The 14,687-nt window shown below is 37.2% G+C and overlaps 1 protein-coding gene across 4 annotated transcripts; it reads right to left on the minus strand.

Annotated features, from left to right (window-relative positions):
- Positions 1–4,079: 4,079 nt before the first annotated feature.
- pecam1a (platelet and endothelial cell adhesion molecule 1a) lies at positions 4,080–14,396 on the minus strand. 4 transcript variants are annotated; one of them, XM_056753680.1, is made up of 15 exons: positions 14,265–14,396; positions 14,147–14,170; positions 12,971–13,264; positions 12,608–12,889; positions 12,271–12,531; positions 10,490–10,759; positions 9,810–10,094; positions 8,863–9,138; positions 8,652–8,790; positions 8,476–8,552; positions 7,382–7,435; positions 7,237–7,302; positions 6,274–6,345; positions 5,577–5,599; positions 4,080–4,350 (listed from the first exon to the last, which is right to left on the minus strand). In XM_056753680.1, exons 1-15 carry the CDS (start codon positions 14,317–14,319, stop codon positions 4,297–4,299), a joined length of 2,232 nt encoding a protein of 743 aa, XP_056609658.1. In that variant the 5' UTR covers positions 14,320–14,396; the 3' UTR covers positions 4,080–4,296. The 4 variants fall into 4 exon arrangements, with proteins under 4 accessions (XP_056609658.1, XP_056609661.1, XP_056609659.1 ...); XM_056753683.1 differs by having other exon boundaries at positions 4,080–4,347; positions 5,537–5,599; XM_056753681.1 differs by having other exon boundaries at positions 5,537–5,599.
- Between the last annotated feature and the right edge of the window lie 291 nt (positions 14,397–14,687).

The raw sequence follows: 14,687 nt of genomic DNA on the forward strand, positions 1-14,687 counted from the left end.
CGAGGAAAGTTGAAGGCAATGTGCAGAAGATAAAGTGAGAGATAGAGATGCACCAGGTTTTGATGACAGGACGATCAGACGGAAACTGATGATGTCACACTTCGTATACAAAGTTTTGGCATTCTTCTTCATCTAAAATGCATGGTCACTGCATCCACTTACATAAGTCCAGACAACAAACATTAGCATACACATTATTTTAAAATAGCTACAAGACTGTAACTATAATCGCGTACAGAGGTTGTCTGTTACCGAATGTTATCTTCAGTCTTTCAACTTCGGTGTCATGATTACATAATGCGGGGAATCTTTTGCACAGATGCTTGGGGAAGTGACATCTGTAAAGCCCAGAACTCATTGACCACTACCTTTCTCTGCCTGTTTCATGGACACCCCTTCTAATAGATCTCAGTTTCTCTTATCATATCATATGTGCACTTCTCAAGTAAACGATGTGCCGCACATGCCTCAGTGTTACAAATTTACCATATAAACTAACACAAACCTAAGTTATCTTACACAGCAAAATCGCCAGTGTTAAAGGGGTCAAATAGCGCAAACACGTGTTTTTCTGTGTCTTTGGTGTGTTATAAGTTGCCCATGAATGTATTAGACACGTAAAATTGCAAAAAAATTAGTGTCAGAACAAAAGAAGCATTCTATCTAAAAGCAAATGCTCACCCAGACCTGACTGAAACACCTCATGTCATTTTTGTGGTATGATTTGACTAAGACCACCCAAATGTATACACAAGTAAGGTGGTGTACCTGTTAGTACAATTGCTCTTAAACCTGATGTTCTAAATATGGTAAGAGGCGTAACATCTCTGTCACACGCTTGCAGTATTCCACCAATCACTACACACTGGTTAACTGGCCAATCATAGCACACCTCGCTTTTCAGAGCCATGAGCTTTGTTAAAAAATCTGTGTGTTTCAGAGAGGCGGAGCAAAGAGGAGATACAAACATGCACGGTATGTGGAAAATACAGCGTTATTTAACCTTAAATCGTGTATACACATTACATTACATCTAAAACAAACCATAATATTCGTTTTTGCCCTTGCCATATGACTCCTTCAAAAAAGGTTAAATTAACACTGACAGTTTATTTATAATACACACTCTCAAAGTGTAGACTATATTTACACTGTGAGAGTTAATATGACCTTTTTTAAAACTGGGGATTTAGCTTTATACCAGTACTGTGGTTGTTGAATTGCACACAGTACACTCCTATACATCATCTGGTTGAGCTGGTGGTACACTCTAAAACTAAAAACAACACATTTTGTGTTGCACATTTCTGTGTTATGTGTTATTTGGACACCACGTTTTGTTACTTTAACACAACTTGTGTTACTTTTAAAACAACTTTCAACACAAAATGTGTAAATTGGATGAGTGTTAACACATCCATTTTAAGAGTGTACTAGCAATGCCAGGCTGAAAATAAATGCTGCTGTCGCACAGTTGGTAAAACATAAAGGTTGTGGGTTTATTTCCAAGGAAACACACACAATTAGAAGAAAAATAATAGTTATATATGCACTGTAAGTCACTTTGTGTGTTAGAGCCAGAGGTAACACTGCTCTACAACATTATGTAAGAACATTAAACAACCACAGCAGTGATTAGAACAGTCATATTACACATATTAAAAGAATACACAGAATATAAGAATAAGAATCACACGTCTGTAAGTAGCGTCACAAATCTTGTATAAACATGTAGCACACTTTTACACTGTTGCATAAGTTGCTCTCCTTGACATTTAAAGTTCACGCTAACTAGAGTAAATCATCCTGTCAAAAGTCTAGACACACATCTCTTTATCTTTATCATTTTATAACTTCAAGTTAAAGTTTGTATTAGTTACTTTTTTTAAGTATTAGTAAGTTAGTTTTTAGTATAAAAATAAGTATGAATTGAACTACAGGTTCATTTCTCTACTGGTGAAACAAGATTAGATTATGTAAAACGATGAGATTCACTAGAATTTCGATATAGCTGGAATATAAAATTGCACAAAATAGTTTTTTTTAACACCCAGTTAATTCCCCCATGTGTTATGAGTTTTCATGAGTTTCCTCTTATTGTAAAACTTGGAATAAAGTAATACTTAAAGGGGTGGTTCAACAGTGTTTCATGCATTCTGACTTCTTTACAATGTTAAACGTGCTGTCTTCTTAACGTGGTCAACTTGTCAAAAACGAGTTGGACGTATGATGTAGTATTTCTGTGCTCGATACACTCCCCGAATACCCATATAGGTGTCTGGAAGTTTTTTCCGAAAATGAAATTCCGTTATGTAAACTAAATCAAACTAAATACTCTTGGAAGATAGTATAAAAAGTTTGTAATACTCTCTATAGGTACTTAAGCATAATAATATGGAAAATTGAGGTCGTCGATTTTATATTCATTGTGTTCACGAACAATAGTTGCGGTTGTATACGCAAATAACATAAAGTAAACAAACTAACATGAATATCTTAAGTTAACGTTCCTAATAGTCACACTGTTGTTGATTTTGTGCGATACTTTCTCTTTTCCCCTTGAGTTTTTATTTCCCTTTATCTCCCCGTTCAACACGTGTCACTCGAAGAGACTGCGGCTATAGCTGAACTTTTAAAGGGTGTATCCACGAAAGAGGAGCTCCTCGTCCCAAGCATAAGATATTCAAAATGTAACTCACTTCACTGGCCCCATAAGGCAAAGTGGAAGTCAACATATTCCCAGAATACATTTCACAGGGGTCAGCGTGCCAATTTTAGCATAGAAGCTAATGGCAGGACTGGGATTCTTCTCTACACCGAGTCAGGGCTCGTGTTGGGATGGAGAGACGGGCGACTGAATGATACTTTATGGTACTAAAAGGCAGAACATTATGTTCCCCCTCCCTAAAATAAGCGCAGAACTTAGAGTGGTGAGAAGGGCAAAGTTTACGCCCGCTCATCACAGCACAGGGTTAATATAATCATGTATTACATTATCTGTATGTTGAATATAATAACATTAATCATAATTCTTAAAATAACTCAAATTTGAAGTACTATAATAAAATGTTATATTCATTACAAACTAATACTTTTTGACACACTTTTCAGGAGATTTTAAAATCGTCCAAGGTAAAATACATTTTAGAAAATACTTAGTTGTTAAATGTAAGTGTCAACAATACGTTGTACAATCAATAGCCCATTACATTTATTTATGATAGGTCTTATTGCAAATTTAAACAAGTTTGTTGTTGTTGAATAAAACAAAGTCTTTCCACTGTTCCATCTATTTTTTAGCTAATAAATAAAGTTGAAATAAATAAATAAAGAACATATTTCTTGGCAATGTGCAATGAGTGAAATGATTCCTCTCTGACAGTCGCAGTGGGTGGCTGTTGCTGGTGACAGCTCCTGAAATCATATGATTGATGGGCAGTCACACTGATAAGCTCCTGACCTGCACACTCGAGCCTTTAAGAAGCCTGATACCATCCAAAGTCACTACACGTGATGCTATTTCACACCACACTCCATATCACATCAAACCTTCTGTAAATAAATAAAGTGTAAACAAACTTCCATAGTCACTTCTAGGCATAGTTCAAACAAAAATAAATATTCTCTCATCATTTATTCACCCTCATGTCATTCCAAACCTGTATGACTTTCGTTCTTTTGGAGATCACAAAAAGGATATTTTGAAGAATGTTGGCAGCCAAACCTCTATTGACTTCCATTGTATAACCACACAACCACATTTCTCAAACTATATTTTTTTTGCAATTGGTTTGGACCTTTTGTAAATGGCTCAGACGATCAACGTGATTTGATTAGAACTATAAAAATATGAATTTTTACATCATGAAGAAAAGACAAGGTGTAAGGATCAGGTCATTTTAACTGTTTATGTATAGTATTAGAAGTGCTTATGATACAACATTGACCGACGTTTGTGTGTTTAGTCTATATAAAGCGTAATATTTGAGATTTTGCTTTTCCTGCGGATCAGTGGCTCTTATGTTCTGCGATAGAAACGACACTCTCCTCAAGTTCTTGAATCTCCCCAAAACAAAACAGAAATGAAAACTGACTTGTTTGATTCAATTGTTCAGATTTTAATCACTGGTTTACAAACATCACACTTCACTCATGTAACAAACATCCAAGCCAAGAAATAACAACAATTAAACACCCAAAAATTGTGAACTATTTAATGTCAATAGACTGTCTGTGATGTTCAGCATCAGGTTGTGGAGAAGCCGGTTTCAGTAGAGAAGCACATAGGGACGGTGTTCACGCAGGCTCTTGTTCACTGTTGTTGAGCTGTGCATACTCAAGAGCTGCCTGCTGAGAGAGAGAGGAGAGAGAGAGAGAGAGAGAGAGAGAGAGAGAGAGATTTAAAAAACCAACCTGCACTCACACCCTTACACACTGATTTATAGCTGATATTCATGCAGATGATGGATACAATTACCTGACTCCCTAAACTAATGTAGAAATGTCAGTGTGGGCGATATATTGTGATGCTTTTTTGTTGTCATGTACTGAGGTCTTATAAAACCTATTAAGAAAATGTCACCGTCCTAATTTACCACCATGCAAAAATATGTTCTCGGTTTGACGTTGTTTTAAATACATTTAATGTAGACCAAATGTGACACTGGATCTTAAGTAGCACGGAAACTTCTTTAGTGAAAGACAATTGTATGGGGCAAAATGATTTATTTTTCTTTTATGCCAAAAATCATTAGGATATTAAGTAAAGATCATGTTCCATAAAGATATTTTGCAAATTTCCAACCATAAATATATCAAAACTTTATTTTCGTGAGTGGATGGCCTGCTGCAGCGCCTCTGATTAACAACTTCAAAGGCAATTTTCTCAATATTTATATTTTTTTGCCACTCTCAGATTCCTGAGTGTTAAACAGTTGCATCTCAGCCAGATATCCTATTCTAACAAATCATACATCAATATAAAACTTATTTATTCAAATTTAAGATCATGTAAAATCACAATTTCTAAAAATGGACCCATAAGAGTGGTTTTGTTGTCCAGGGTCACAAATCATTTCCTACAATAAAACCTGAAAAGCAATGTAATGGGACCATTAAAGAGATAATATAATTTTTTTATGCAGAACACAGATGTACTTCTTTTATTTTAAGTTCATCTGGGGGTAAATATGATGGCACATTTTCTTAACAGAGACTTCAAGAGATATCTGCTACTGAAACAGTATTTTATTCCTGTAGTACCTGCTTCTTCCACCAGATGGCCTCCCTGTGATGAAACTCTATGAAGAGTTTATTTCCAAAATGAGATAACAACTCTGTTTTTACATCTTTGAAGAATGTTCAGGTTTTTGTATTGTGCATTAAAATAATATCAATAAAACTGGAGTTGGTTTATTTTGATTTAAGCCATAATGAGACAATAAAAACATGATAACATAATAAAAAACATAACTATGCTTTTAAAATGTTTCAAAGATTATCTCATTTCGGAAACAAACTCTTAATTCGTACATACCTACATGTGGACTTGTGTGTCTGTGTTGTGGATCACTTACGGCCTCAGGCTGCTCCAAGACCCCTACAAAAACATGGAGGATAAACCCAGTGAGGAAAAATGAATTTCTATAATATAAATTAATTTCACAGCCTAAACGCAAGCAGAATAAGCAAAGTTTTACATTCTGTTGTTAATAACTGTAAACTCGAAGTTTACAATATAAACGTATATACTCTGGTTGGCCAGATATATTATCATAGTTTATTGCATTCATCATTTTAGCAATAAGAACCGAACTTTCTGATCCAGCTCCAATCAAATGCCCAGGAAGTGTAACGCCACGCCTGTGTTGTATGGCGTTAGTGCCAAGCTAAGTCAAGTGTGTAAGTAATCTGCTTTCCTGCAGATGCAGCCATTGTTTGGCATTACGGGGCCAGACCAAATCCCATTAAAGTTTGACCTCTGTTTTTCAGTATTGTTTCACTCACATACCACAAGGATTAGCAAAAAGTCTTGCTATTAATCAACTAAGGAAAAGGCTGCCGAGTGTTTACTTGTGCTGAGGAAACAATAGGCGACTTTGTGTCAGTTGGGCAGAGGAACATGAGGCTCCAGGCCCCATTGTGAAAACAGGAAGCTCTTTCCCACCAGAACAGGAAATAGACACCTGGGGTCTCATGTCGCTCCACATGTTTACACTATCGGTCACTCTTATTGCCTGATATGGTCACGCTTGTAGAGTAATATGAGCTCACCTGCTACAGACACCTGGACGTCTGTAGACTGGGTATTGTGTTCAGGTTCTATATCGTTCGTCACAGGAACTTCTAATAAAATATATGGACAATCACATATCATTATGAGCCAGACTACTTGACCCTTTCAACAAATTGTTTATTTAATAAAATTGACACACAATAAAATAAAAATAATTGCTTATTAATACAATTATTATACATAATTAATGTTTACATAAATTAGATCAAATATAAATAGTTATATTATTAGACACTAGCCAGACCAATAAACAAAGACAGAGGAAGTGAAGGGCAGTCCAGGAGCGCATGTCTAATTAAACACTTTCTAGCAGTTAATGGGGGATGAGATCTGTTTGCTTACTGACATTCTTCCAAATATCTTCCTTTATGTTCAACAGAACAAAGACATTTAGACAGGTTTGGAATAATCTGAGGGTGAGTAAATGACTAAAAACAGAGACTGCAGTTACAGAACTTAACTTTCATAAGCATTGAGTCACTGGAAAGTCATGATTCATTTTAGTGAATTGGTTCATTCGGGTGCTTCATTTAAACGAAATGATTCATTTCACACCCAATGTAGTAAGGTACTTTCCTTTTAGGATTAGTTTAAAGTGTAGCAAGGTCATTTCTTTTATCTACACCAGACTAGCTAACTTTACCATTCTTTTTTTTTTAAGTAATATGTTTTGTCTTGTTATCCCTTTATTGGATAGGACAGTAGATTGTAAAATATAAAATGAATCAGTCATAGGATAATAAATCTGGCTCTGCCCAGCAGGCTTACTGCACTTTATTTATTTATGAAAAGGTTTTAGCTGAACAAACCCCAGTTTAAAAGTAATTTCCCCAACAACGCAGTCCTGTTTTTACAAACAACAATGCTAAACTCACAAAAAAATACAATGACTACAATCGACTTTTAAATATTTGAAGAGAATTGAGACTCTTGCACCTGACCTATGTTAGGATCCACTTCTTTTGGATGAAGCAGCTCAGACTCTTCTTCACCTTGACCATCAGATTCTAGTATAACAGCAAAAGCAGATCATCAGATGAGCACACACCCTCCAGATGTATTCCTTCTTAAAAGCGCAGCACATACCTGAACAGGATACATTCTCGCTCCAGACGTTTCTACCCATCACACATGGAGTTCCTGTAAGCCACAAACAAAAACAAAACAAGACCAACTGTCTTACATTCAGTGTAAAGATTGGATTTAAAGTAGGGCTGTCAAACGATTAATTGCGATTAAAATCCAGAATAAAAGTTTGTATTTACAAAATATATGTCCGTGTATTGTGCATATTAATGTTGGGTTTATAAACACATACACGCAAATATTTAAGAAAAATATCAAATATTAAAATAAATGAACGTTTATATGTCATTTAAGTTATTGTTTAATATAAATAATACATCGCAATATTTGGTAACACTTTCATTGAAGAATGTATGTATAATGCATTACAAAAGTAGTTTAATGCATTGTAATGTCCTATAAACAATTGTCATTAGTGTTACAGTTAATACAGTTAATACAGTATAACACTTAACAATTCATTGTTACAATTCACATTGTAAATTGGTTATAATTCTTTACAACTACATTTAATGCATTACAACACACATTATGAAGAATTATAATGCATTTTACCCTTTAATAATTCTTTATAATGCATAATGCTTCAAGGAAAGTGTTACTGAAAATTGTATTAAATATTTACACATTTATGTGTATGTTTTTGTAATTATATTAATATGTACAATACATGGACACACATTAAGTAAACACAAACTTTTATTCTGAATGGGATTAATTGTTTGACATCCCTAATTTAAAGTGATGAAATACTGTATATTACAATAACCCAGCCTAATCTAACCCAACGTAAGCAGTCCGAAGGTGGTCCGAATAAATATGTGCATATCTGTGATGCATTCTCTTTAAACAATAAAGACCAATTGTACAAAGATCGCCATAAATCTTGAAATGCTCAGAGAAAATCCTGACAGATATGCCAGTAATATGCCAACGGGCTGTACACAAAATGATGTACACATCATGCCGTTCTTTAAGGGGCGGTTCATTGGCTTTGGAAAGATTTGAGGATGATTTTATAATGATGGGTGAACAATTCTAAAAAAATCGTATGTCTTGGCTACAGAATGAAATTGTGAGTTGAGATGTGTTACCATTGAGGGCAGTGTTGTCTTCAATATCAAGGGTTAGACTCATTCTCATGGGGTCACCTGATTTAGGTCTTGGTTTTCTGATAAAGCCAAAGTATCCACACAGAAAGATAAGTTAGATGAAACGCTCAACGATAATATGTTGATGAGAAATAAGCAACAAGGAAAGAGAGTCTTACACTGATAATTCAGTCGCTTGCTTTTTTCTGCGTGGGTTTGACATTTTCCTCAGAAGGACAATCAGAACTACGATGATAGCCACCAAAAGTAAGATACAAAGCACTCCAATAAGAGCTTTCTTCCACACGGCTAGACTGACTGTAAAGAACACACAAGATGTTTCAGTGCAGAGATTGGCTCAATCAAATGTGTGGTGTTAAAAAAACACACCTGTGATGGTGACTGGAGGACTCTTTTTGGTTTCAGAAGCGTGATTGGTGGCCTCGCAGTAATATCGGCCTCTCTGCTCTCGTTCGATGGCCTTGACTATATGTGTGCCGTGTAAGAGTGTGACCTCCTGGGTGGATGAAGGGATCAGAATGCTGTTGTGATACCAACTGAAGGTGATGGGTTGAGTTCCCTGTTGTACTTTACATAGGAGGTAGAGGTCAGAGCCCTCGGTGACGGTGAGGCTGATTGGCATAATGACTGGACTGGAGACTGGTTCTAATACAGAAACACAAAGACAGTGACAAGACATTTGAAGACCTGATAAAAGCCCAGTCCCAGTCTTTGGGTACATTGTACCCAAAAATTCTTCATACAGTAAAGCGTATACAAATGTGGGACCAGACACTTTGACCTGACAATGTTTTCTTCCAGTGTTTTTTCTTTCATTGTCTTTTTACACCCCAGACTGAACAAAATGAAGCATTGCTTGGTAACTGGTTGCCTCAACTGATATTATCTGATTGCGTACTTAATTTTTTGAACACGAATCAATAGATTCAATTTTTGACTATTTGATGATTTTCCGTGAGACTGTGTTGCAGAAACACTTCATGCATTGCTTCTTCATCCATTTCTCTTTATATTGGACCGTACACAACACACTGAGCATGCCTCATCCAGTCATATATTATAACATATGCCGGCTGTCATTATCGAACATCTGGATGGCTTAAACAGCAGTGCTTATTTAAGCATGCAGACTTTGATATGCAGAGCAGGAATAGACTGTAAGTTGGTGCCGGACATGAAAGTCAATCAGTGTTTAAAGGCTGTCAGTTTCTAAAAACAGAAACATCGGAATAACTCACAAATAGCATTTATTTAAGCTTAACTTTGGAGACAAACAGGTAAAACAAAGATTTGTGGAGAGAAATCGACCTTCTTACCAATAACTGCTGCTGTGAGGGGGCTGCTGGTCTTGCTGGGTGATGCCTCTTGGTTTAATGCGCGGCACGTGAATTTTTTGATCTCCAGTGGATAACTGAGTGTGATTTTGTCAAAGACGGCCATGCCAGCCGCCTCCATCACCGTTCGCTCAGCCACTGGACTCCTGTCCTTCAGTAATGTGTAGGTTATGGGCAGAGTTCCGTTCTCTGCCTTACACGAAACCGTGAACGGCCGGCCCACAATCACATTACCCACCGTGTTAATGACTGGCGAGGATACAGGAACTGGAAAGACAGTAGAATTGAGAAGCATAAACAAATAAATGCTGAATTTGGATGAATACACATATGCAAATAAAGCTCTGGCGGAGAGGGTAGGTGCCCTGTGGCCTTATGATGAAGCTGGACAGTTTACAACGAGTGGGAATACAGGAATTTGGATTTCAAAAAGTAAAATTGATTGCTTTTCTTAAATCCAACTTTTGCTCACATTTTTGAATATTGTTGTATTGGATTGTTGTCTACTTTGGCATTGTAATATGTATATTCACTGCATTGTGTTATGTAGCTATCTTTAATCTTCTTTTGTTATAACAATGTTATTACATGTTATAAAACTCATAACACGTTTTAAATGTGTTATAACAAGCAACGGTGTGGATAATAAACATAAATCTCACCTTTAGCTTTGAAAACGAGTGGTAAGCTGGTCTTCTCAATTCCCTTAGCCGTGGCTTTGCAGGAGTAATTCCCATTGGTCGCCGAACTTGCTATTTCACTGTAGCTGGCTGAATTAGAAATTTGCCGACCTTCTTTGAGCAAAATGAACCTGATGTCTGCTTTGTTGATCTTCAGTGTGACATTTACATCACTGATGCAGTTCAGATGGAAGCGATCCCCCTCAAACACCTGATGGCCGTTCAGTCTTAACATGGGCTTTGAGAACAGCTCTAAAAGGTGAAGAAAGTCAAGTGGTTTTTATATTTTACATATCAATTGCATAATGTTATGTAGGCCAACTGTGAATTATTTTATAGAGATCAAACTTTGACAAAATTAAATACAAATGCCAAAGAGCACAAAAGACAGGTTACCATAATATTAATTTCATTGTGATGCATATGCCCGGTTTCACAGACAGGGCTTACCTTAAATCCAGACTAACCCATAGTTAAAAAAGGATATTTAAGTGCCCTAGTAAAAAACATTGCTGGTGTGCATCTTGATACAAAACAATGGCGCTGACATTTTAAGATTTTTAAGGCGAGTTATTTTCAGTTAAGACTGCTCAAACATTCATTTTAGTCTGGGATTAGCCTTAAACCTTGTCTGTGAAACCAGGCAATAATGTTTAACATAGACATGCAATCTCTTACTGATTTAGCAAAAAAGAGATGTTCTTGAGGCAACGTGCTTTTTGACCCTGCAACAACATTTTTGTAGAGAAAGCACATAACCACCCCAAACCCCCATAACTAATTCCTACAACCAGATGGAAAGGATCCTGGATTTAATCTTAAACTTCACACGAACTGTAACCTATCCCTCAAATCTGAATGGTTGATTGAAATGATGTTCAGTGATGTTGACCCAAGAACATCACTCACTTGGCAAAATCAAGAAAGCCGATATTCAATTATTGACATGTATGCATATTCATAATTCAGAATTATTACTTATTCAAAAATTATACTATAATATCTTCTTCAGTTACCATGGAAACAGACTGAGAAGAGCTCAGCAGTGACTGCATATGAAGTATTCTGTGTGAAATTACGTAATGTTGTTATGTCATTCAGTATATTGAGTCAGCCACAAAAAAGCATGGTATAGCAAATTTATTCTCTAAATATTATGGACACATAAGAAGACTTGGACTTTTGCCATTCAAATTATTTTTCTTGCTTCATTTTCGTTGCTTCCGTTTAGGACTTTTACCATTGTGCTGTCAGACATGCATACATAAAGAAAACTGAGAGAAAACTGGTAAAGGCGTTTACATGCTGTGCGAAATCGGACTAATGGGCAAAAAACGACCTCTGCCAATCGGGTTTTGCTCACGCCGTTTATGAGCTTTCCACGATAAAAGAAAACCGTTTTACGCGTTAACATGAGCTTACTTCTAACCACCTTATTAAGCAGAATTGGAGTAAGATTGTGCATGTAAACACACTCACTGAGATGGTCGGTTTGGTTCATGACTTACAAATCAGTAATCATTAATATTCTGAAAAGCCTACTACATTTTCTCTCATGAAACAAGACTTTTTATCTTAGGTCACTTTTCTTGTTATGTAAATGATTCGTGATGAAGGAAGTTTAGAATATTTTGAATAAAAAACAAGACAAGAGTGCTTAGGAAGAATGTCGTTTTTTGCATTGTTGCTGTGCTCATGCCAATCATTTCTTGCAATTTTTTTTACAGTGTATAAAATCCTTAGATCCTTTTGAAGTTATTTACCTGTTACGTTTAGCTGAGAGGTTGCCATCTTTTGCACACTGCCTTTCTCTGCTTTACACACGTAGTCGCCTGCATCCTCAGCTCTTACTGTTAAGCTGTGTGTGAAGCTTGTATAAGACTTATGAAGTACAGTGTTGCCTTTGGTGAGGAACACATCCAGATCTGAAAGGGCCTTCACCTCACATTGGATCTTCACCCGGTCACCTTCAACCACATTCCTAATAGGTGTGACATTTATTCTTGGGGTGATCTCGTCTAGGTCTGTTAAAAAGAAAAGCAGGCTTTCAGCACATGTCTTAATTAATTTCTTTTATTACGGTCTTGTATTTGTTTATACCTTTTACAATGATCTTCCAGGTGTTGCTTTTGTTAGACCAGCCTGCATCTGAATGCTGTAAAACCGTGTAGGCACACTGCAGGTAAGTTTCTTTGAGATTCCGTATAGAAAGCATGGTAGTCACAGAGTTACTGGACGACGGCACCCGTTTTATCTCCTTGTTACTCTCATAAAAGTAGAAACTCAGGCTTCCATTCTCCTCTAGAGCGCTGCATGTGGCACTAACATCTTCCCCCTCAGATATGATATCAGACTTCACTTTCAACATCGGTGTTTGAAGGCCTGCATGGGTTTGATACTATTAGACTTATCTTTATGCTTTTACGGTATGAGATAGATTTCATTATTTGACAGTTTACAGACCTGTGACTTTAAGTGTGTGACTGTCGCTTTTCTTGAACTTGTTGTCGATGCGAACAGTGCAGTGGTAGTGACCGGAGTTGGACACCCGGACCGGTGATAAAGTTTTCTCCACCACCGCATAGCTGATGTTTTGGGAGTACACCACCTGATCGTCCTGAAGGAAGCTGAATCTGTATGTCAGGGGCGTGGGGAGGCTTTGACTGACTTTGGCCTCGCAACGTAAGGTCACATTTGTGCCACTCGTCACTTCTTTACCAGGAAGTAAAGTCAACGTCACCTGATCAAAGGTAAACGCTGGACAAAAACCCCGAAGAAAACATCAACATACTGTAAACACTCAAACAAACCTTTAGAAAATGGCTTAAGGTCAATGTAGAAGACAAAAGAAGATATTTTAAAGAACATTGGAAATCAAACAACACTGAACCCTATTGACTTCCAGAAGGAACCTTTAACAGCCGAAGAACCTTTCAAAGGTTCTCTGCGGCGAAAAGGTTCTTCAGATTATTAAAAGGTTCATTAAAGAACCTTTGACTGGACGATTATTTGTTGGTAGGCAGTTTTGTATGTCACGGAACAAAGTCGGCACTTCAAAAGAAACCATCTCTTTCTGTCTTTCCTTCTTAAGGAAGGCCGCGCTGAGAGTGTGGAAGTCAGTTCGTTCCATAAATAAAGAACGGGAAGGAAGGAAATACCATCAACTAACAAAAAACATTACTCCCCAAAGAAAGCAAAGCGGTGATTTCTGCCTCAACAGATCTACACAAGCAGAGTTCTCCATTATACACTTCAGTAAACATTAAGACAAAACCAAACACCGGTCAGACAAGTCAAGTGTTTGTGGGACAGAATCTGCATGACTGATTTTGTTTGGGCATCCAATTAATCTCAAACTAAACATTGTGAAGTTGCGTGAAATTCAGACTTCCTGCGAAGAGCCAAACAGCACGTAACAAGCATCTCTGAAGGATCAATGCATCAGAATGAGACTAAAAATACATCCACAAAAACACAGATCTGTCCAAAAACATTTCAACGTTCCCTTTTCTCAGAAATATGAATCAAGAGGTCAGGTTTCTCTGAGAGAGGTAAAAATAACCACTTTATCACAGACAGAATATACTGTCCTGAAACTGTCACCATTGCATTTAGGCTGAAAGTGAATTAAAGACTTACCTGCCTGCGTGTTGACCGCTTGCCCTGCGGGTTAGAGCGAAAGGGGAGAATGAGGTGAGAAAAGGCCGAAGCTGGAATAAAAATAACCTCTAAATCTTACGACGGCAAGTATCCTTACACCGTGCTGCCAGGGTGGCGAGGAGAAGTGTGAGACAGAGATAACACAAGCTCATCCTTACAGGTGAGTGTTCGTGAACGTGGAGACATGCATGCGGACGGTGTTAGATGTAGAGGATTGAGGAAGGCTTGCACTTATCACATGGAAACGCCTTTCTTTGTTGAATGTTGATCAGGAAACGTGTTCCTTCCTCAGGATGTGTGTAATTGAATGCTCCGCTCCTCCAGGCCCTTGGAAACATTACCATTCTGCTCATGGCACGTCTCAAAGGTCTCATGTAATAGTGCTGCGTTTCAAAGCAACATATTGATACAGAACGGATCACGAAAATGCATCGCAAAGGACAGGTTGGTGTCACCAAAGATGCAGCATTCACTTTTAGTGCCATTGGGAGTTTTTAGACAGGTGCCGTCCCAGAGGTGA

The sequence above is a fragment of the Triplophysa dalaica genome, chromosome 7 (assembly GCF_015846415.1).
Source record: "Triplophysa dalaica isolate WHDGS20190420 chromosome 7, ASM1584641v1, whole genome shotgun sequence".
In the NCBI taxonomy this organism is placed as follows: domain Eukaryota; kingdom Metazoa; phylum Chordata; class Actinopteri; order Cypriniformes; family Nemacheilidae; genus Triplophysa; species Triplophysa dalaica.

Bases quoted from the DNA above. Each gene is read 5' to 3' on its own strand.
- pecam1a (XM_056753680.1), bottom strand. From the start codon at position 14,319: ATGAGCTTGTGTTATCTCTGTCTCACACTTCTCCTCGCCACCCTGGCA. The intron at 12,532-12,607 runs GTATAAACAAAT...TCTTTTTAACAG, and splicing joins CTGGAAGATCATTGTAAAAG to ACCTAGACGAGATCACCCCA. The intron at 4,351-5,576 runs GTAAGTGATCCA...TCTCTCTCTCAG, and splicing joins TCTTGGAGCAGCCTGAGGCC to CAGGCAGCTCTTGAGTATGC.